This window comes from Lipophrys pholis (genome assembly GCF_963383615.2).
Source record: "Lipophrys pholis genome assembly, chromosome: 19".
NCBI lineage: Eukaryota > Metazoa > Chordata > Actinopteri > Blenniiformes > Blenniidae > Lipophrys > Lipophrys pholis.
In genome coordinates, this window is record NC_137647.1 from 6990773 (window position 1) to 7012242 (window position 21470).

The 21470-nt window shown below is 44.1% G+C and overlaps 1 protein-coding gene across 2 annotated transcripts in view; it reads right to left on the bottom strand.

Moving 5' to 3' along the window:
• tnrc18 (trinucleotide repeat containing 18) overlaps window positions 1–18715 on the bottom strand; it is a 47905-nt gene extending 29190 nt beyond the window's left edge. For both annotated transcript variants that reach the window (XM_080488915.1, XM_080488914.1), the window contains exons 1-3: window positions 18380–18715; window positions 4548–4688; window positions 102–206 (exon numbers count right to left, since the gene is read on the bottom strand). In XM_080488915.1, coding sequence (XP_080345041.1) covers window positions 102–206; window positions 4548–4688; window positions 18380–18587 — 454 coding nt within the window. In that variant the 5' untranslated portion in view covers window positions 18588–18715. The remainder of the gene's footprint in view (window positions 1–101; window positions 207–4547; window positions 4689–18379) is intronic.
• Window positions 18716–21470: the final 2755 nt, after the last annotated feature.

Genomic DNA, 21470 nt, shown 5'->3' on the forward strand with positions numbered 1-21470 from the left:
CAGTAAAGGCGTAACACAAAACCCACTGCTACCGAAAGAATACGTATACTAAATTGAGCCCCCCCCTGCCTCTATGAATGGTGCTGGTGACAGCGACGGACCTTTATGTGAGTCGTAGAGGGGGTGCTGGGAGAGCGAGGGCGGCTCCAGGTGGCCCAGGGACAGGAAAGGGCTGGAGTACAGGCTGCTCGGGAGAGGGGGGTAACCTGGAGACACACAGAGAACACATTATCGTAAAAATGCATTAAATAATACAATGCTTCAATTACGTAGTTGAGTACATGTGACGCTTTTGTCAACACGATGAATCAACACAGAAACTTCAAACACGACAGAAGCATGAAGATGTCACTTTGGACTCTGCACCACTTATTTTTCACATTTAATGGCGCAAAAGTTTGATTGAATAGTAAGTTGCAGCCTGACATCCAACCGCATTGCTGAAAAGTGATGAGCGAGACCCAGCGAGGCAGCATTTCAAGTCGTTGCATCATTCTGCATATTACTGTAGTCTAGTGAATTCCTGCAAGGTGAAAAGACCAGGTTCAACGTTTACACTCAGTGACCTGTTTATGAGAGACACGAGGTCACAAATACAGCTGGCTACAGGCGTCGCTTTTGTACTCCACAGTTTCTGTATGGAAGTGTCGTTTGCTTATCCGCATATAGCAGAATTCTATACGGTCGTCCTGTGTAACAGCCGTCCCAGTAATTCTGGAAGGTCTAAAAGACCCGCCCCATTGAGGTCAGAACTGCGAGATTTAACTTGGACAACTTCCAGTTGAGACTTCACTCTGGCCACGTGCAGTTTGACATGACATGAAAGAATCTTCCTGGATCTCTGAGCGTTCCCGAGACTGGAGGGTCGGTGGTTAAACGTCACTACTGATGCGTCAACAATTTGGCATCTTTAACCTGGTAATGCTCTTTGGATTAAATGCAGAAAACAGAAATCCCAGTACTACTGTATATGTTGACAAATTAAAGCATTTTTAAAGCATTGGGCTTTTCTGTTGCAGGTTTGCATAATGCCCTTGTGCCGGGGTTTTCTCTGAATACTCTGATGTCGGTCCAAAAACATGTACTTGAGGTTAATTAGTAACACTAGGACTGCCCATAAGTGTGAATGTGAGTGTGTGTGACTGTCTCTCTTTGTTTGTCCAGTAATGGACCATCCACAGAGTCCCACAATCATCCACAGTCAGCTGGAATCAGCTCCAGAACCCCGGCTGGATAACTCTTAGTTGTTTTATTTTTTAATCTATTAATGACCCACACAAGCCACACATGGACATTTTTCTAGCGTATACCCAGAAAACAAAAGAAGCTATTTCATTTCAACCTGGATTTTATGCAAAAGTAAAAAAACTTGGATGCAGAATCAAAATTCAATGAATGTCCGATGCCTGTATTTCCAATTTTCAGCCCAAATCTACATTATAATCACAATAATGAACAACTTTCCATGACAGCAAAATGATTACTGGTTCCTGTTTTTTTCTGTGTGGAGTTTGCATGTTTCCCTTGTGCAAGTTGGTCTCTGCTCTGCATGGGTGCTGAAGTTTAATGCCACAATCCAATTGCATGCTTGTTAGGTTAATTGGAATCCCTAAATCCTGCATAGGTGTGAATGTGTCTTTGCGTTAATCTTGTTACCAACTGGTGACCGGTCCAGACTCATTGTCATTGTCAGGTGGGGTTGGCGTCATCCCTATATCCGTCTAGATAACCTGGGTGAAGCAATGGGATGGATGATTAAAAAAAAAAAAACGCACCTTACTCAAAGTTGGTGGGTTTTTTTTTTAAAATTATTATCAATCAAAAATACTATTAGATTAATTCTGTTACTCCACTACATCAATGATCAAATTGTTGTGTCAGTTTTAACAGACTGAAGCTAACATATTACTTCATAATATAGGTACAGTTTAGGTGATGTCACCTGACTATTATGTTCGCAGGTCAGGAAGGGGTGTTAGGCAAGAGTCTGCCTGACGGCCAGCTGCTGCTCTCAGAGACCAGATCTTAATATAGACAAAGCCCTGCGACTGGTTTTCTGTGTCGGGACCGAGCTGGCTGTGACTCTTATGTTGGCTGCTGTCACCACGTTAAGAAGCAAGTGAAAGAAAAAAGAGAGAGAGAAAGAGAGAGAGAGAGAGAGAGCAAGATGGGCAATCTGAAAGGGGCGAGACATTCCCTGTTCCCACACTCCAGCCATTCCAAGACGTATTAAAGACGCCGCTGCCGTTCCTGCACAGAGTGCCGGGCAGCGGAGCTGAAGTAAAGACGCGTCTCCTTCCCCGTCTGAGCGAGGAGAAATGGGAGAAGCTGAGGAAAGCAGGAGGCGGGAGGCGGGGGTGTCAGCAGTTAGAGTAGAGTAAGGCGGTGGGGGACAGAACTATAAGAGGAACGGCGGGTTGAGAGTGAAACCATGCAGGATGGGTTTCTCGCAAAGCTTCCTTTTAAACCAGGGCTAACCTTGATCTCTTACAGCTTTGATAGGGGGGGGGGGGTCCTCCGCAGACACGGTGCATCCCAGCCACATCTAAAGTCTGTCTCCTTGCTGCTGCACCGGAAACATTTCCAGCTTTTAGTAACTTTAGCTCCTATTAAAGCCAGCCACCAGGTATTGGGAATCTCTCTGAGGCTATGAAGGATTCTCCTTATATCAGAGCAAGTCAAGTCGAAGGCGTCTTTACTCTGCGATGGCGGTTTAGCCTCCCATCCATCCATCCATCCATGATGTCTCATCCTCCTCCTCTGGCTGAACGTAAAGTCAGGCATGAGCTGTTTATTTCAGTCACAAAAATTAGTTTGACACATAAATCTGAAAAACTGTTTGTGCAACAGTGTATTTTTCAGGTGTGTATATATATATATATATATATATATATATCTATATCAATACGACTTTCTGTATGCATGCTATAATCACTCTCTCCACGGTCATAATGGTGAAGACTTGTTGTCAAACAACCATTTTTCAACACATCCCGACACACTTCCATAACATGTGGTCTCTGAAGTAGCCATAAATAGGACTGATCTAATATTCAATGTCATTTGTTTAAAACCGTTTGCTCTCCCTGCTGCATTATGTTAAGTCTTGACCCCGAGTGAGGCTCCGAATTCCAAATGCAGCATGAATGAAGGGAAGCCGGTGTAAAAGCTGGCCGAGCCTGCAGTGCAAGACTTTTCTGTTGGCAATCTCTGTAAAAGGGAGCAGCTGAAAAGACAATAACCCTCAACTGTATTTTTTTTGTGTGCAGAGTTTTACTTTGTTGTGTGGCCCCTTTTAACTTGTTCAAGATGTACAACTCCACAATATCCAATCACAACTAGGCATATTTGCATCTTCTTGAAAATGTAATAAATCTTCAAAATCTGCACATTTCCATCATTGCAACCCAAACATACTTGTAACCACGTGTTAAAACATGTAAGTTCATGTACACTAGCATTTTCTAACTTTGTATTGAAAGTATTTTGTTTGCAATTCCGATAAGATCAATGTAAATAAGCACAGAGTTCACGCCAAACAAACCAGGCCTTGATCTAGTCTTAAAGCAGAGTCAGACGGTAGCTATCTGTGCCGGGTGGATAAGACCAATACAGGTTTTAGCTGGGGTCAATAAAAAGGAGGTTGAAGAAAAAAAAAATCTGCCCTATGGCGAGTTATTGTTCTCAATCTCATCGAGGAGCAACATTAAACTACTGGTGAGACTCTGACCGACAATCAAAGGTTCAAGCATGTGTCTCTGCTGCACCCGTTCACAGTCCTTCAACTTTGGAGAGTACTCTGTTGACACAATCCCGGGGAAAAAAAACTAAACAAATAATCGCACATGATCCCATTTGCCGTGTTTGGAAAGTAGATGGAGTTGCTTCAACACAGGCGATGCAATCTGTTTCAAAAACGAATGTCAGATGAAATCCATTTGTCCTTCTCCTTTTACCTTTCTGAAATGCACTGTGGGCCTGGATCACTCCTATCTGACCTTCTCCTCGACTGAGATTTGATAAGGTGTCACAAAAGGACATCAGGGATTGAAGAGCGAACGAAAGATTCAATCACTTCCTGAACAGGCCTCCAGAAAAGCACAGAGACATAAAGGACAGGACGGATCCAAGTGAAGGACACTTCAAGTGTCTAAAACTATGTCCCAGAGCTCAAACGGTCGGAGGCGTTTCAGAAAATTGGGACACGAGAGGCTGTGAGACGTATTGCGATGGAAGCTCGAAAAAAGAACGAGACAGAGGGAGATAGATTACAGTAAGAGATGACGGGTGGAAAGAAGGGACCGGCCGAGGAGGGAGGAAGCAAGTCGCATTTAGGACAGAGCCGGGAGCGGAGCTACCAGCCGGGAGACAAAAATGGAACAGGATCCCAGTGGTGTAAGCAATGAGAAACAGAAGAGGAACAAGCCTCCTGGGTATTGACAGAGTGGACTGTGAGAAATGCCATGAAAACACGATGCCACTTTGTGTCGTTGAATTATGCACCAAGACAGAAAAAGAACCAAAAAAAAAAAAAAATGAAAATTTACCTTCATGGGCGTGCGAAGCCCATAGCTGAGCCATCTGCAGACTGCTGGGATTGGCCGATCTGTACGTGGGGTCGGAGGTCAGGGGGGAGGGGCCTGGGTAACCTGACAGGAAGGGGCTGGAGCCTGCCGAGAAGGCATCGCCTGGGAGAGAAGAAGCAAGGAAGGAGTTGTCAGTCCCCCTCATAACCACCACAATCATACAGGACAATCAATTTTTATACTGTGGATGATGTCGGGCTGTCCTGCGTGTGTTTTTGGGTGTGGGGAGCCGAATCGATAACGCTGATGTTTCTGTGCTGAAGAAGTCTGTTGTAATCACATTATTACTGAGCAGCGATGCACTCCATTTCAGCAAGACAGACAATAGACTGACTGTACTCCAAGAAATGGACAGTTAATGCAACCGCCACCGAAAACCCACAATCGTCACAACAGGAGAGCAACCGGGTAAGAGCATGTCGCCGAAGCACCGATTATCCAACACAGCAACTATCAGGCTGTCCGATGCATATCACCGCACAAGCAAACTCACAATTTTATACTCAAGTCATACCTCAAAATCAAACCCAAAGAACGAAATACCACCATATGTTGTATATATTTGTGTAGAATCACTTTTTCTCAAAACATCCAACTGCGCCAAATTTGGTGCTTTACCAAGGAAAAGAAAAGTGCTTCCACCTTTAGCCACTAGGTGGCATGCTGGATAGTTATCTACAGCTATTTCTGCCAAAAGAAGAAGTTTTTTAGACTCAAGCAAAGCTGCGCTCTCGGTACGAGTCTCTGTGGCTGAAAACCAAACAATTTCAGATTTTATTAATAGAAAAACTTTACTCCATCCAATCAAATATCCATACATAGTTTTGGGGAGTTGATACGCTATCAGAAAAACAATCATACAAATCATCCATCATTACGGGATACTTGGCAATTACTTAGGATTTTCTTTTGTGTGGTGGTCAATTTACAGCATAAGTATGAGGTAATGGCCTTATAAAGTTTGGAAAACCATCCATAAGTCAACTTTACAAGATCATTGACATGATTTAGCTTTTTAATGCCACAGACTTAATAGCTAAGAAAGATTGCAAAAATTTATAAATTTCAGTCTAAATGTCTGAATAAAAACAACAAAATACAAGAAAAGTTAAATATTTCGGACTCTGGAAAAAAGTTCTGAACCAAAGTACATCTCTTTATAAAAATCCCAGACTTGTAAGTGTTTCTTTGTCTTCTTTATTAGATGTCTGATTATGCAGGGTCACTTAATGCATGTTTATCTGATCGCTCTTTACACATAAAGGACAAAAGTCAAATAGAAAGTAAAACTATACTCAAAACAATTCCCACTCGGGTCAGCTGGAGTTACGGGGGAGAGGAAAAACACTTAATGTAAAATGTAAAGACGTATAAGATTAACCATTTACTCTCCGTGTTTACCCCCAAACAGAAGAACCAGGTAAACATTTATTGAAGCGTGTGACATGCACAGCAGACTTTCATTTAAATCAAACAAAATGGAGGAAAGGGAGAACATAAAAGTTCACACTTTCCCCGTGGGAGTTTGGAACGTAATGAGTGATGCATATGCAGCTCTGAGGTCACAGATGGACTGATTGCTAAGCTGTGGCAGACGCAGGCTCAGTGATGCATGCGCTTCACTCAGAGCACGCGGAACGTCACACCAGTCGCCATTAAAACCAGTTCCCTCACTGGAGGCTGGACCGAGTCCGCGCAAAACAGCTCACAATTCAACATTGTCGAGTGTTCCTCCCTCATGTGTGTAAACTTTGAACCTTTGAACCATTACTGCTTCCCCCCCACAATCACAACCTCCTAAGAGCTGGAAAGGGTTTCATGTTTTTGCTGAGGATCTCCCCCCACCCCATCTCAGCCCACCCCTCCTGGCCCATTACTGAGTGCACTGCACTGCCATTACCCTGATAAAACTAACCATGTGTGTAGGGGAAAGGGTGCTTTCTGTATACGGACACACGCGGGGGGGGGAAGGGCCTGGATGTGTGTTTCTGTATTAGTCCTGTGGGAATCTAACAGACATGCTGTGCTTGCCGAGTTTCCCCTGCATCTAAATCAGTACATTAAAACCACAGTCCATCAGCGCGTGCGTACAGGCACACGCACACACACACACGCACAGATGCACGCACACGGTGTGTTTTGAATCAATACCAAATGCAGCTTTCCAATTAATAACAGAGGCGTGTACGCACACATACAGACAGGAGCAATGCGCGGTGCCTTTATTCTCTGCTCTGAAAATACTGTGTAGGTGGAACCTTCCACACCCAGTCCTATTAGGCACAGATTTATTAAAGTCTCTCTGTATTTGTATGCATGCCAGTGTGTGTGTGTGTGTGTGTGTGTGTGTGTGTGTGTGTGTGTGTGTGTGCATGCGTGTGTGGGCACGGATGCACTGCACATGTGTGCACCGAGGCTCTCTGTGTGTTCACCACCGTGTGATCGCTGACATGTGCAAACACTTCTGTGTGGGTTTTGCAGTGAATGCCCTTTGAGTCAGAGACACTGCAGGAGCAGCATGCACACACAAACACGTGTTAACAAATATGCGCTCTTCCACAATTGCACACTCAAAACCTGCTTTTTCTAATTCACACATGCGCGGCACACCCACCCACGCATCTACACGCAACGCACACACACACACACATAACGGCTGGTAAACACGCCGGAGAGCAGCGCCGTCAAAAGACTGGGTGTACTACCTGAGCAGCTTGGAACAGACATAATAATGGTAATGAAAGGAGCCGAGGCTTCGCTGCTTTGATCTATTGTGTCCTGCTCATATTGACACTTCACCGTCTCACAATGAAAAGAAAACTTTGCAGCCCTCGCCACTGAACAAGTGTGTTTTCTTCTCGATTCCGCAGGTGGATGATTGAGCGTCGGAAGGCAGAGTTAGCCTTACCGACGAGGGGAACGCTCACGGCAAATCTGATTTTTTTTTTTTACAGGATGCAACATGCAAGCATGATTTGTGCTCAGAATGCAACGAATTCAGACGTTCACCTCACTGCGTTTCTGTGTCATTTCAAGGATTTACTTTTGCGAGATAACAAGAACGTTTTAATGCTGAAGCCACATAAACTAAATGATTGATGAAGTACATCACATTCTACCTACTTTAGGATAAATCTAGAGGGGATCGTTAAAGTTGTACCGATTAGGAATGGCGTCTTGATTTGGTGACATCTGTGGTTATTGGCGTTTACAGCAGTTTTAGTCGAACACTACAGTAAACAGTCCCCGAGCAACAGAAATATTACAGGGGAGCAACTGTTGTCTGTTTACAAATGTTTCAATGAAAATCTCAGTCAATAATTGGGCTGTAGTCACTCCGTCCCTAACAAGAGTGTTCGACTCGCTTTGGTGGTTTCTTCTCGTTTTGCCAAAGAACAAACTGACTTGTGGCCAAATAAAAATCTTTATCACAGTTTATGCCAGCTTATCAATTTCCCGTCACTGTTTTATGTTTTTAATATAGGGTTTGTAACATCAGGCCGTATTATATCTGCTGCAATGTGTCAAAGGTTGATTACTTCAAACTGTGTTTGTTGTGAATCCTTCTGCAGTCATTTTGTTTTTTTGTTAATCAATTTACAATAAGACTGTTTGTTACAAAAGGGGCAGATTACAACTCATTCTTGGGAAATTTTTTATTTTGTATGTTATTTAATTTTGTTAACGAACAAAATATAAATAAATAAATAAGCGTCAATTCACTGGAACCAGATTTCCTTCAGAAACGATAATTTAAGTACCTAACATCTAGGCTGTTTCAAATTCAACTTAATAACAGATAAGTCAATTTAATGGAATATTTAACATTGTTTTGAACGATTTCTTTTAATACAACTCACTAAAGTCTAAACTAAAGTTTATAATACTTCCCCATAAGTGGGAGTTGCGATTAAATGACCATAATACGAGAACTGTGTGTGACAAAAAGCCTTACGTCACTTTAGTTTGATTTAATTAACACAGAGGATAACATTGAGTGGTTGTTTTAGCCTCCAAACCGGGCAATAAAAAAGTCACATCTTGTGACAGCAGAACAAGCAGCTTTACGACAGCTGGTCGCTTCTGCCCAACCGCGAACAATGACGCCGTTTTGTTTCTGTGCTTCTGGTGGAAAAGTTTCTATCCAGAGGCGATTTCTGTTTGTGTTCAAGTTAATTGTTGCAGGAAGTGCAAAAAAAAAAAAAAGGGCACCGCTCCACTCCAAAACCAGAAAAACAAGACATTAGGCAACCGTTTCACATCGTCTGTTTTTTTACTGAAACACCTTTTTGGTGCGTTGAGCTGAAGTTTGGATGGACGATGCATAGGAGATCCATTCTGATCCGTCCTGCTTACACTCTTAATGGAAACGGCATTAATCACTGATAGTAATGTTGTGGCTTCCTCGAGGACTTAGTTAAAAATATGAGTTACTGTTGCTTAAAAAATGTTGGCAATTAAAAGAATTTATGTTAAGCATACTTAAAAGTGGTGTTTAACTTTGCTCGGGGATGAATAGCATTTAACTGGGCAGAAACTGACCCGCCTGAGGGTCCATTCTGAACAGAAACAATAAGGGTAAGAGCTATTTTAGCTTCCTTCACTGGCGATCGCAACGCTGCAATCATAAAACAATACTGACATCCCGGGCCAAGAGATCAGTGATGTAGCAGTGACCTCCAGTCTATCAACATAGCTGAAGCATTAGAGTAGCTGTGGTGGGAGGGTTAGTTTCTGAAAATGTTCAATCTGCCCGCATAAGCCAGAAGAGAAACGGTGCAGATGAGGATTTCAGATAACACAGCAACGAAACGCCAAAAAATTAAATGTCAGAAGCTCAATGGAATTTGCACCAGGACGCATTGTTAGTAAAAATTCTCAAAATGCTCAAAAGGCACCAGGTTTTCTTTAAAACTTTCAACTTCAAGTTTCTTAAAAAAGATAATCTATTACACATGTAGACTTTTACAGATTGTACTTCATAAAAGAGAAATGTTTCAAGCTGTTATTAATTATAGGTTAATATACTGTCATTTCAGTGTTCCTCTCTAGATCATATCGGGCTCAATGTGAATTAAAATGAACATGACACCACGAGCTTATCGGCTGGTGATGGATTTCACTCAAGTGCAATAATGAGCGGTAGTAAACTGTTGCTTTAAAACTTTGCTCTTTCATGGGACGGATCATAGTCGGTGTTTGTATAACATGTGAGGCAAACCATGACTCACTCCCAGTGGATTATGACCTCTCGGCATTACTCCATCGGGTTAATTATGAAGCAAACAACCAAGTATAATGCTCAAAAACCCCCACTCTAACAGCAAAAGCTCAATGTTTCACCACAAGGTGCGTTCGTGTGCGTCTGGGCCAGCGATGTTGTTCCAACAAATTATTCTCACCTATCGCCTGCTTTGTAATTGTTACCTGATGTGCGCGAGAGGCATACCATTGACATGCTGTCACGATGGCTGCACACACACACAAGATGCATTCACCAGCAGCACCTGTCGGGGGACGGCGAAGTCCTGGTAGGATGTCAGCAGTTTCCATTTCTTCAGGCTAAACATCAGGGTCTCTCCAACACACACACACACACACAAGTTCAGATCAATCTCAGCACTACAGCCGCCTACAGGCTCCTTTATTCAATGTGTGCAGACTACACACACACACACACACACACACACACACACACACACACAAAAACAACACAGTCTACAGTTATGCTCTGTGCCAGTGACCAGGGGAGAAAAACAATCCCAAATTCCCTTCCCGAACAGTCGAAAGGAGGAAAAAAGAGGGAGGGGTAGAACGAGGGAAAACATTTGTGCTCCTTGTTCCAGAAACAACATCCAAATGGTAGCTGAGAGGGAAATGTTTCTTTAAATGTTTTGGAATTACGCTTTCATTACCTCCCTCTCTCTTTCTCTCAGCCCTTTCCTTCCTTCCTCTCTCTCTTTTCTCAACTCGTCCCACCCCACTGACAGACACACACACACACACACACACACACACACACACACACACACACACACACACACACACACACACACACACACACACACACACACACACACACACACACACACACACACACACACACACACACACACACACACACACACACACACACACACACACACACACACACACACACACACACACACACACACACACACACACACACACACACACACACTGCATTTGGCTCCCGGTTCACAACACAGTTCTTTTGCCATATTGGGATAAGAGAGTTGCCAAGAAACACGCTCTCTGACTCCCAACACGTTCTGAGCCTCCATTTTCAGATCCTCACAAGAAACATATCACAGAGGAGAAAAGCCTGCTGGAGCTCCATCCTGATAGAGACGCCACTGCAAATACACACACAGACACCCACACCCACGCAAAGGCAATCGGTGAAATCAAGCCGAGGAAGGAGAGGTTTCATCGCAAATCGATCTAAGATAGGGCCGAAACACAAGAACCAGAATGCAACAGTACAACAATACTGGAACACGTACAAAAAGCACAAGACAAAAAATATGAGGGAGGGGAAAAAAATATATAAATCTGCAGTGTACGCACACACACACACACACGCATGCCACAAACACCTACACACACTCCCACACTCTGTGAACCCATCTGTTATCCATCAGTGGTACTCAGAGCAGGGTTAGCTGGGGGGGAATCACTATTGATCTCTGGTTTTTATTCCCTGAAAGAAAAAAAAAAAACAAAAGGAAAAAAAAAACCTCCCAACAGTAAAACTCTGCTGCGCGATCCATCTCTGCCTCAGCTAACTGGCACGACGACTGTAGTAACCATGAATTCTGACTGTAAAAGCTGGAAGTGAAGCCCGACACACACCGAGGCAGGCGGAGATGTGCAGGATTTACATACATGTCGGCGAACAACGTATCCGTCTTTGTGTTTTGGGGGGACATTCATTCAGGCCCCCAAAGCGCAGGGTTCGCATCCAGCTGAAGATTTCAAAAGACGCAGATGTCTGGTTTGTCTGCGCAGAGTCGCTGAGAGGAAACTGTTTGTTTGCGCGCCTGCAAGCTCAAAAATACTCAAGTTTCTCGGTTCCACTTGGAAATGATGAGGTAATGTTATGACACAGCAGCGTTAGGTTTTGCAATCTGCACGGCAATGTGTTAGTGTCGCTGCGATAATGTTCACCGATAACGGATGATCGTTTGTCAAAGAAGCGGCACTGCAAACTTTGCCGAAAATGGTTTGCCGTTGCTTGCCGCGCAAATCTTAAAAATGCAATACAGCCACACGGGCAAATTGCAATGGAAAACATAGAGTTTCTTCTTTTTTACACCCAGAAAGTACAATGGGAGGAAAAATAACATTATATTAGATAAGGATTGTACATGTCATAAAACAGAAGAGTACCACAGAACATGCAAAAGATGAGATAAACACCACCTCTTGTTTACTCTAATTCATTTGGTTGATCAAAATATAGTTAATAGTAAATTGGGGGGAGGGTCTGTGGAAGAAAACTAGGGGGGGGGATGCCAACATACAAGAAAACAAGTGCTTCAACTAGAATATCTTTCTATAATGAGAACCGAAACCACCATCATGGCTGTGATGACCAATAAAGTGACAAACAGGTACTGCAGCCAGGTTGGTTAAGAAAACAACCACCCTTATTACATGTTGTTTGTTTCACTGATCTAGTAATTAGTATGATTACTTCAGATAATCAAGTTAATACACCACCACACGATTTGTAAGCACTGGATTAGAGTTGGAATACTTTGTGTGTTACAGGACGGGCCAATAAAATGAGCATTAAATGTATCCGTTATTGGTTTTCATTGCGATACTCGTATAAATTTGAAAATAATTTAAAATCAGGTAATTGTACCGTTTGGGAGATTTCATTAATGTCAACAGAAAAATAAATGTTGATGACAACCACAGTATGTGAATAATAACAGGAAGTGCATCGGGTCAAGTCCTGACATTGAGTTTTAGAGCGAGCAAAGCATATCCAACATAAATAAATCATAAATCTGTGGTATAAGTTGCAATGATTGCTGTGGCAACCCCTATGAAAGGGGATCCACACTGAATGGGTCCGCAAGGTCCTCTTTGGATCGGACGTCTCTGAATCTGAATCCTTTTTCTGCTTAAGCTTGTTTTGCAAATAAAGAGGAAAAAGAGGCTGGAGCATCTCCAAACTCTGTTCCCACAATGACAATTTAAAAAATAAAACAATAACTTGCATTTCACTGATTATTTGGTGCATTTGAAGCTTGAATTTTACAGTGAACGGTTATTTATCAACCAAGAAAACGTTTAGCGAGCTGGATTATGTTATGGAAAAGAAATTGCATTCAAAGTGTCGCCTATCTCCTAAAGTCAAATTACGAGGCGCAAACAAGAGAAACGGTGTGAGAATGTTTGTGGCTGGTGTCCTCGGAAGTTCTGAGAGCGGAAAGAGTTGAAAGGCCGATAAAAATGAAGACAAAATGAAGACGCAGCACGCCGTCGACGACAACTGGAGAAGCTTTGGCGGGCGCGGTGAGAAGAAGGAACTTTTAACCAGTTATTGGGTTTTCTATGACAAAATCAAAAACGATTTTCTTTGAGAAACTATTATGCAAAGACACCCTCACTGCGAGCACAAAAACAACATTTCATTTCCCAATAGCAGGCTCGTCTACATTTTCACGTTTGAGTGCACGCCCCAAACACCGAGTTGACGTTGAATCCACCTGAAAGCAGCTCAACTGAAGCAAACCTTCTTCAAAAAGAACCTTCACAAGAACATGTGTACTTTTCAGATAAGAGGGAAATGTGGCCGAAGCTTCCTTTATGACACAAGGAGATAACAACCACACAAAACCAAAGGAGTCCTCTCAAACAATCAGCATGAAACCACCCGAGACGGGAACTTTGTGAGACATTTGCTTCGACCGATTTCTAGTAAGAGAATTCATTTGTGTGTTTTGGAACCTTACAGTGTCACACTCAAACCTCCTGTGAAGACCGGCAGGTGTTACTTTCGACACACTCTTCAATACCGGCGAATGAGAACACACAACACGCGCACGAGGAATCACGAGGTGTCGCAGACAAGACGGGGTGGCGTGCACACAGACGCACAGAAAGGCCAGCGCACGCCGCAGAACACGGAGGAACATGAGAGGACTTCCTTGGCGGCTGCAGCAGAGCTGGATGACGTCTGGTTGGGCTTTTCTTTTTTTTTCTTTTTTTTTTTTTAAAATCAGAGACTAAAGTGCTGCACACTCCTGATGTGTTCACCGACAGGAAGTGATCTGATCTTTCTCAAAACAAAACGAGGAAATGGGATGGATGTTATCGGCACTATCAGCGACGATAAGTGTGCAAAGAAAGAGTAACTAAATAAATCAAGAGTGTGCAGGCCGGTCCGGCCAGGCCGTCACACCGCGAGGAAACAAGACTCCTCTAACATGTCCTACCTGCGCCGCGCGCTTCTCTCTTCATTTCACTACATACATTCCGAGTTTTATCTACACGTCCTGGGAGGAATATTATTAGGCTTGTGTAATGGGACGCAGACAGACGTAACGCAGTTTGTGACCTTTGTGTGCTGGAGGCTGTTGTTTGCGTTACAGGGAGGGTTCTGGCAGGGAGAACGACTTAGCTAATGCTTTGGGTATTTCAACATGCCTCGGCACGCTTGTTCACACACACACACATACACACACACACACAAGCCTATCACTCTTGTGTTTGACAGCTGTGTGTGAGCGTCGTTATACGTGTGTGTGTGTGTGTGCGTGCGTGCGCGCACCGTTTGTCTGCGTCTGACAGGTTTATTGTAGCGAGGCAGCAGTGCCCTGTGCTTTCTCTTAAGGAGGCTGTTTTCTCTCCTGAAGGATTCAATTAATCTGAGAGGGGACATGTCCAAGCCTCATCTTCTCTCGCTCTCTCACTCACACACGCATATTTGGGGGTCTGTGCCTTGAATACGTATAAACACACACTCACCGCATTAATTTAAAAGCAAACAGACACACTAACCAAGCGGCGTGGAAGACAAATTGGTATCGGCCAAGACATCCGTGGCCTGCCCTGCGAGCTCCGTGAATTATTACACTTATGCTCCTGCGACTGCGTGAGGCTGAGAGAGCAAGAGAGAGAGAGAGAGAACAACCGAAGGTCTACCACATTTATCTGCCTGTGTGCGAATGTGTTGTGGTCTGGATAAATCCCTTCTCTCTCTCTGTGCACGGTCCCGGGGGGGAAACCCCGGCAAAATGCACTAAGCACAATCACATGCTCCTGTTCCTATACACAAGACCTCAATCCTCTCATCTGCGCCGACACGCTCACGTACGCACAAACAGCCACCTCAGCTCTTATCCTTGGGAGAAAAAAAATAAATAAATAAAAACACTCCTCTCCACCTCCGAGACTCTGCCCGTTCAGTTCTCCTTCCCCATTTGTCTTGAGCCGTTTTCACTCGCTTCTATTGACCTTCCTTCTCTGAACTCACTACAACACTTACAGTTCCCGCGGCGTCTCATTCCCATCTTCTCCCATTCCTTTGTGAATGTTTAAAGAGTGTGTATCGAAACAGAGGAGCGGGGAAGTTGCTGGTTTAGGGCCTGTTAATGACGTAATAGCCCACTTGAGGTCTTTCTATCGCTTGACATTGAGGAAAGAAGAAAAAAAAAACTTTACTCTTCAACACAGCTGCTGCAGCATTTTCATGTTTGTTTACAAGAACCGAGTCGCGCGTTGGTCAAAGTCCAAGAAGAAGGCCGTCTCAAATGAAAAAGAGCAAAAAAAAAAACAAAAAAAAAAAAGCATCAATATTTCACTTCATTTAGAATCTTCTTCACATTTATAGCTCCCTTCAAAATGTTCTGCTGCCACTGCAACCTTTCTCAGTGTGTGTGTGTGTGTGTGTGTGTGTGTGTGTTGGGGGGGGGGGTAAAAGCATCCCTGGTCCTGCCTCCTCAGTGCAGCTCCATATCAGCAGGTCCTGCCTCTAATGCTCTCCGATATGAGATGGAGGAAAGTGGAGGACAGCTGGCCTCAATCCGGTGATGGAGGAACAGGCGGGCTTCCAGTGCGGAGAGGAGCATTTACAGACGTTTTACATCTATAAACAGCGACTAGGACTTGATCCTGTTAAGATATACTCTGTGTGAGGGGAGAGACATATTTGCTGCTGTTGCCGTGCAGAAGAGAATAGGATTTGTTGTTGGAAAATGAGATGCCCTTTCAGTTGCCGGAGCGCACAAGCAGCACAAATGTCAACAAAACATTTGCAGCCTCACAATTCATTAAAAAAAAAAAAATACACAGTTAAGTCGCCACACTCAATCTAGATCTGTGAAAATAAGAGAGATACTGTACTCGGAAAAGTCAAGAGGAAATCCTATTAAAATTGTACTAGAAACAATCAAATAAGAGGCCACCTGGGAAATAAGAGTGCACTGGTAGCTATAAACAGTCAAACCTGCTATCAAGAGCTCAGCCAAAAACAACAGGGCAAAAAAAAAAAAAAGGCTTAAATTCCACGAAATGCGAGTAAACAAAAACAGCGACGAGGCTCTGATTGCACAGCAGGCCCTTGAGCGCTGGATCCATGCTGTTTATTGCAATTAAACTGGAACATTATGAACATTTGCAATTAACGGGTAATTATTATGTAACAGGGTTGTATAGTGTTATTACGAGCATGGGACTGAGATCTCAATTGGTTTTGCTTAATGTAATGTGCGGGGATTTGATATTGAGAAGTGCCATAAAGCTAAATGACCTGTATCGTACAGTGGTGTGTGTGTTTTAGTGGGCGGAGGCCGGCGAGTGTGCGTAGGGGAGATGAGAGTCAAAGAGTGAGAAGGTCAGCGTGTGGGCAGAATCAAATGCATCCCGTTTTTAAAAGGAGTGTTTAAACTGCCAATCTAGACTGGAACAGTGGCTGGGTCAATTCCACTTCACACACACCCCCCCACCCCTCCTACTCCTTCTCTGGCAACACATCAAGTTGGCCTCACACAGACTCGTCTTGCGCACACACCGCAAGCAGTTTTCAGCTCGTTTCAGAGCCACAGGAGAGGAAAGGGAGGCAAGGCACATCACGGCAACTGAAAACACACTGCTGCTGCTGCTGCTGCTGCTTGCACAGACATTTCTAACCCACAAACGATACCGGCGTCGTTTACACTGAATCCACACCAACCAATAATGCCACCTGAAAATATCCCACCTTATTCACCAGCTGGTTAAATCGGTTCAACCAGAGGCAATAAACTGCGCCCTGGCGTGCGTCTCTGCACACAATTCACCCATCAATCATCCCAATGCTCCCCCCCCCCCCCCCCCCCCCCCCCCCCCCCCCCCCCCGCTGTGGGTTGATTTCGTCTCTGACACCTTTTCATGCTGGTGTGTCAAATTAACGCTTCATCAGAGCCGTGCCCTGCAAGCGTCGCCTCACTTTACGAGACCCCTTGTACTCGTGCTACAAAGCGCCGCATTGAACCCAAGGCTCAAAGATAAGAACACATCTGAAACGGAATATTATTATATTTGGGGTTTACCTCTGAAGAGAAACCAGAGGAACTGTAATTGTATCTCTGTCTGCAGCCACATGACTTCAGAGGGACGCAAGTAACTTGATGAGTGCGTTTGTCAGACTTTCCATTTTCCACAGCGGACACGTCTTCCCCACATGCACAAACACATGGTTTGAACATAGATGACAGTGCTCCGACTTCCCCCTGTGACCGACCGCAAAACCATATGCAAACATGTCCCCTTTTGGTTCGTTTTTTTTTTTTTTTTAATATACATTGTTAGTTCAGCGCTTTCCGTTCTAAAAGCAAACGAGGGAATCACTGAGTTGACAGAAAAAGCAAAAAGGAATCTCATCAAGTCAACAAGGGGATAGCTTTTTACTGTGGAAGATCTACTGAATGCATCAGAGCATTACATTCACACGCCCACATAATGTAAACAAACAAATGGAGGGTGAGTTTTGCTTTAAGGAGCATGGTTGGAGAGTGCCACACCTTCTTTCTAGTGATTATTTTTTAATACCCAAACACATTTCAAACCACATTTCCTCACACGGATTCCTCAGCATGGTTGAGTGGACACATTGGTACAAGTGCACGAAAAAAGAAGCAACTGACATTTGTGTAATGTTGCGTAAAAAGAAAAAAAAAAAAGACTTTTACTCAAAATACACACGGAGACGCTCCAGCTATGTCTCTCAGCAGGGTTGAGCAGTTGTCTGTCATCCATCTGGGGTCACAACTTCACCACCCCCACTCTGCCAAACACACACTGCATCTGCCTCTCACTGCAATGACAGAGTGATGGCTCACATTTAATCAAAGACCACTGCACCCTGACCCTCACACTGGTGCAATAACACCTCCACCACAGCCCTCGTAGTCAGACCTGCTCGACGCTGTGCGTTATGTGATGTGTGTGTTCGTGTGTGTGTGTTGCTGGAAACTGCCAAGTAATTTTCCGCTAATGCGCTGCCCATTGCAAGGGCTGAGAATCCTTAACACGATGTACTCGCGTCTGAAACTTGTCACAGCTTTATAACAGCCACTCCTCCCTGTGAAATCTCCATCTGGGTCCATTTCCCAGCACATAAGTCCGCACCGACATCTGACTGATGACCGCACATGTTGCCACGAACTGTGCGCATTTTTTTATTTATTTATTTATTTTGCGCAGCGTTATTGCAACTGATCATTTCACCCCCTCGTGCGCTTTCGGTGCAGAATCAAACGCTTTGCACTCACCGTGGTGTGAATGTAGGTTAATGGCCGATGGCAAGAATTTCCCGGAGTGGAGAGGCGGCGGATGACTCGCGCCCAAGTGACCGGGCGAGGGAGGGATCCTCCCGGCTGCAGCTGCTGCTCCGAGTCGGTGAGACTCCATGGCGAGCCCGGCCAACAACGGAGGCGGTACGTGGACGGATCGTGGAGGACCAAAATCTCTGCCATCCATTATCCACAACGGGGAAAGTTGTTAAAAGAAAATTGTCCGTTCGGAGTAGGTCCCCTATTCCGAATTCCGAAGGGGAAAAAAAGCCAATTCTGGCTATAATAATGTCTTTAGTTTTCCAGTCGATTCGGACTCCCTCTCAGCCATCCTGCTGACCTAGAAAAACAATACCACAAGGAAATTGATTCACATTTTTACGGGGAGTGTAAGGAGCAAACTGTTTGGAAACTGGTAGTTTTCGGATTTCTAGCGAACAGGCGGCCCATTACCAAGCAATGACGCAGTTTGGAAAAGCACTTCAAAAAAATAAAAACTAAACGCGGATTAGAAACCTGCTCGCCAGTAACGCCATATATGTGGCTCTCGCTGTATCCTAACTGCGGTTCTTGACACGGGTTTTAACTTATATGTCGGTGTTAATATTGTGGCGTGGTGTTCGGTAGGTACTCCGCCCCCGTCGCACAGCGAGCATGCAGCCGCACCAGGAGCTCCGAGGAGCGGCCAGCTGCTCAGCTCAGCTCCGATCCGAGCAAACAGCCCCGATCCCCGCGATGGAAAGACTAAACCTCATATGTTTTACTACCTTTTCTCCGATCACACAGCTGGGTTGTTTTTTTGTTTTTTTCTATCCCCTCTAAATGGTAAACCTTGTGATCGAGGCTATACGGGCCGACTCGCAACTGTAAACCAATACAACCATAAATACTGGAGGCGCATCAAATATAAATTTCAAACGGGTTAAAAATAAATAAGGTCGCAAAAAAAAAAAAAAAAAAAAGCCTGCATCATTAATCAACCGGGGGTTAGCGGTGTTTCGTTCCCCGCAAAGGCGAATTTAGTCCGGGGGAACTTCGCAATGGGTGCTGCCCAGGGAGAGAAATCAAACCCAACCCGTAAACACTTCACTGTTTTAAAACTACAACTCCATTATATATCCACGCGATCGACGCTTAACCGTCCTCGACTCAGTTTGAAGCAACATTATGGCACTGGAATGTGTTTTTACATCATAATTCAGTTTAATCTGTACCTGCTCCAGCAAATGTGCGCCTCGACTCGAAAAGGTGGTTTTAAATAGACTCTCTACAACATCTGATTAAAAAATAACCCGAGGATAAGACGTTACAGGTTAAAACAAAAAACGCTAAAAAATAAATAAATAAAATAGAATAAAAGTTACTTTTAGAAGAATATCTACAATCGATCGCGACTTTTACGCACAAGCCGCAAGAAGACTTGAAAACGTATATCGTATGTGTGAGCCATCGTGTGCAGAAACAAACAGTAAATAAGGATTAAACACGGTAAAAAAAACAACAACTTATTATTTCAGGGGGAAACAAACAAGGCGAAGGTAACCTTCAAAGGCAGCGAGCAAACACATTACAGCGATGACTCGTGATATCCAGGCGGGCGCGATCTGAACGCGGGGCTCGAGCTCGAATCACAATAAACCTTTTCTCCTTCGAAAAAAAATAATAATAACAAGATCACAGGAGACCTAAATGTTTCCTCTTGGAGCTCCTAAAGATAAACAGTCGGCTGGGCTCCATGCGGCAGGGCAGCGGGGGAGCGCTGCGTTTCAGCCACGTTTCAAACTTTTCACGGTTCCATTAGCGACACGCGAAAAAAAAAAAAAACTTTCTCGAGAGGAAACGTCTCGAAAGTGAAGCTTTCTCACCGACAACAACAACAACAAAATCCAACATGTCACGTACCATAAACCTCCGCGCCCGCGCCCTTTTCAATCACATTAATGAATTTGCTTCTTTTTTTCTTTCTTTTTTTAAATACGGAGAAGCTTCACGTTTGAGTTGAATAAAGAAGCGGCAAACCAGAAAAAAAAAAATCATGCCAGGCGCTTACTTGAACAGAGGGGAAATATTGGGGAAGGACGTAAATAAATTTTTTTTTTTTTTTTAAAAAGTCACCGTTTCTTAAAATCCGTCTGGGTTGCTGGGAGAACTGGAGTAGTCCATTACAGCCTTGTCCGAAGGTAAACTGGGGGATAACTTAGGGGGGGAGAGAAAGCCCCTGACGCGTCCTCCTCAGCAATGAAACACAGCATTGTTTTGCAGGCCCCGCCCATCTCCTTCGCTACAACCCAACCCAGCACTCCGCTCACTGCTGCTGTCTGATTGGCTGAGCAGCGCGTCAATCATCGTCCTTCAGCGTATTGAGATAAAAAAAATAAAATAAAAAAAACAACGCACCCTGGCCGCTTGCCAGCTCTATAAAACCAATTATGGAGCAAGGAGGTTGGGCAGTTTCAAGGACCCCTCTCCCTTCAAGACTGGGTGATCAAAACAAGCACTGGGTTTCTCCTTAGGTGTGTGTGTGTGTGTGTGTGTGTGTGTGTGTGTGTGTGTGTGTGTGTGTGTGTGTGTGTGTGTGTGTGTGTGTGTGTGTGTGTGTGTGTCCGTGCACCCACCCACTCATTTCTACACTGATTATAAAGTAAAGACGCACAAAACCTGAAGGTTGGGATGACGGGGGCGTTGGGATCTTTCCCACACTTTTAATACAGACATCAGTTTATTATTTCTCTTGACGGAGCACTGGATGTTTAACTTACACTCTTTCACTTTCAACTTACAATTACTTTCCATTCCAACCTTTACCCCCCCCCCCCCCCTATAAACCCTCGACTTCAAGCATCAAATCAACGCTTCAGATTACTATCTGGGTTCTGCGTTTTTTTCTTATTGACAAACTCATTAAAGATCCATTACAATATTTTTTCGGTTCCAATGAGTGAATGAAATAGTAGAAATATAAAACTTATTCCAACTCAAACGATCAGAGTTACTCTCTCATGGTTTGATCGTCACATTTTCTGCATTAAAGGCCAAAATCAAGCTCTTGATGAGAGGAGATTATACTCGC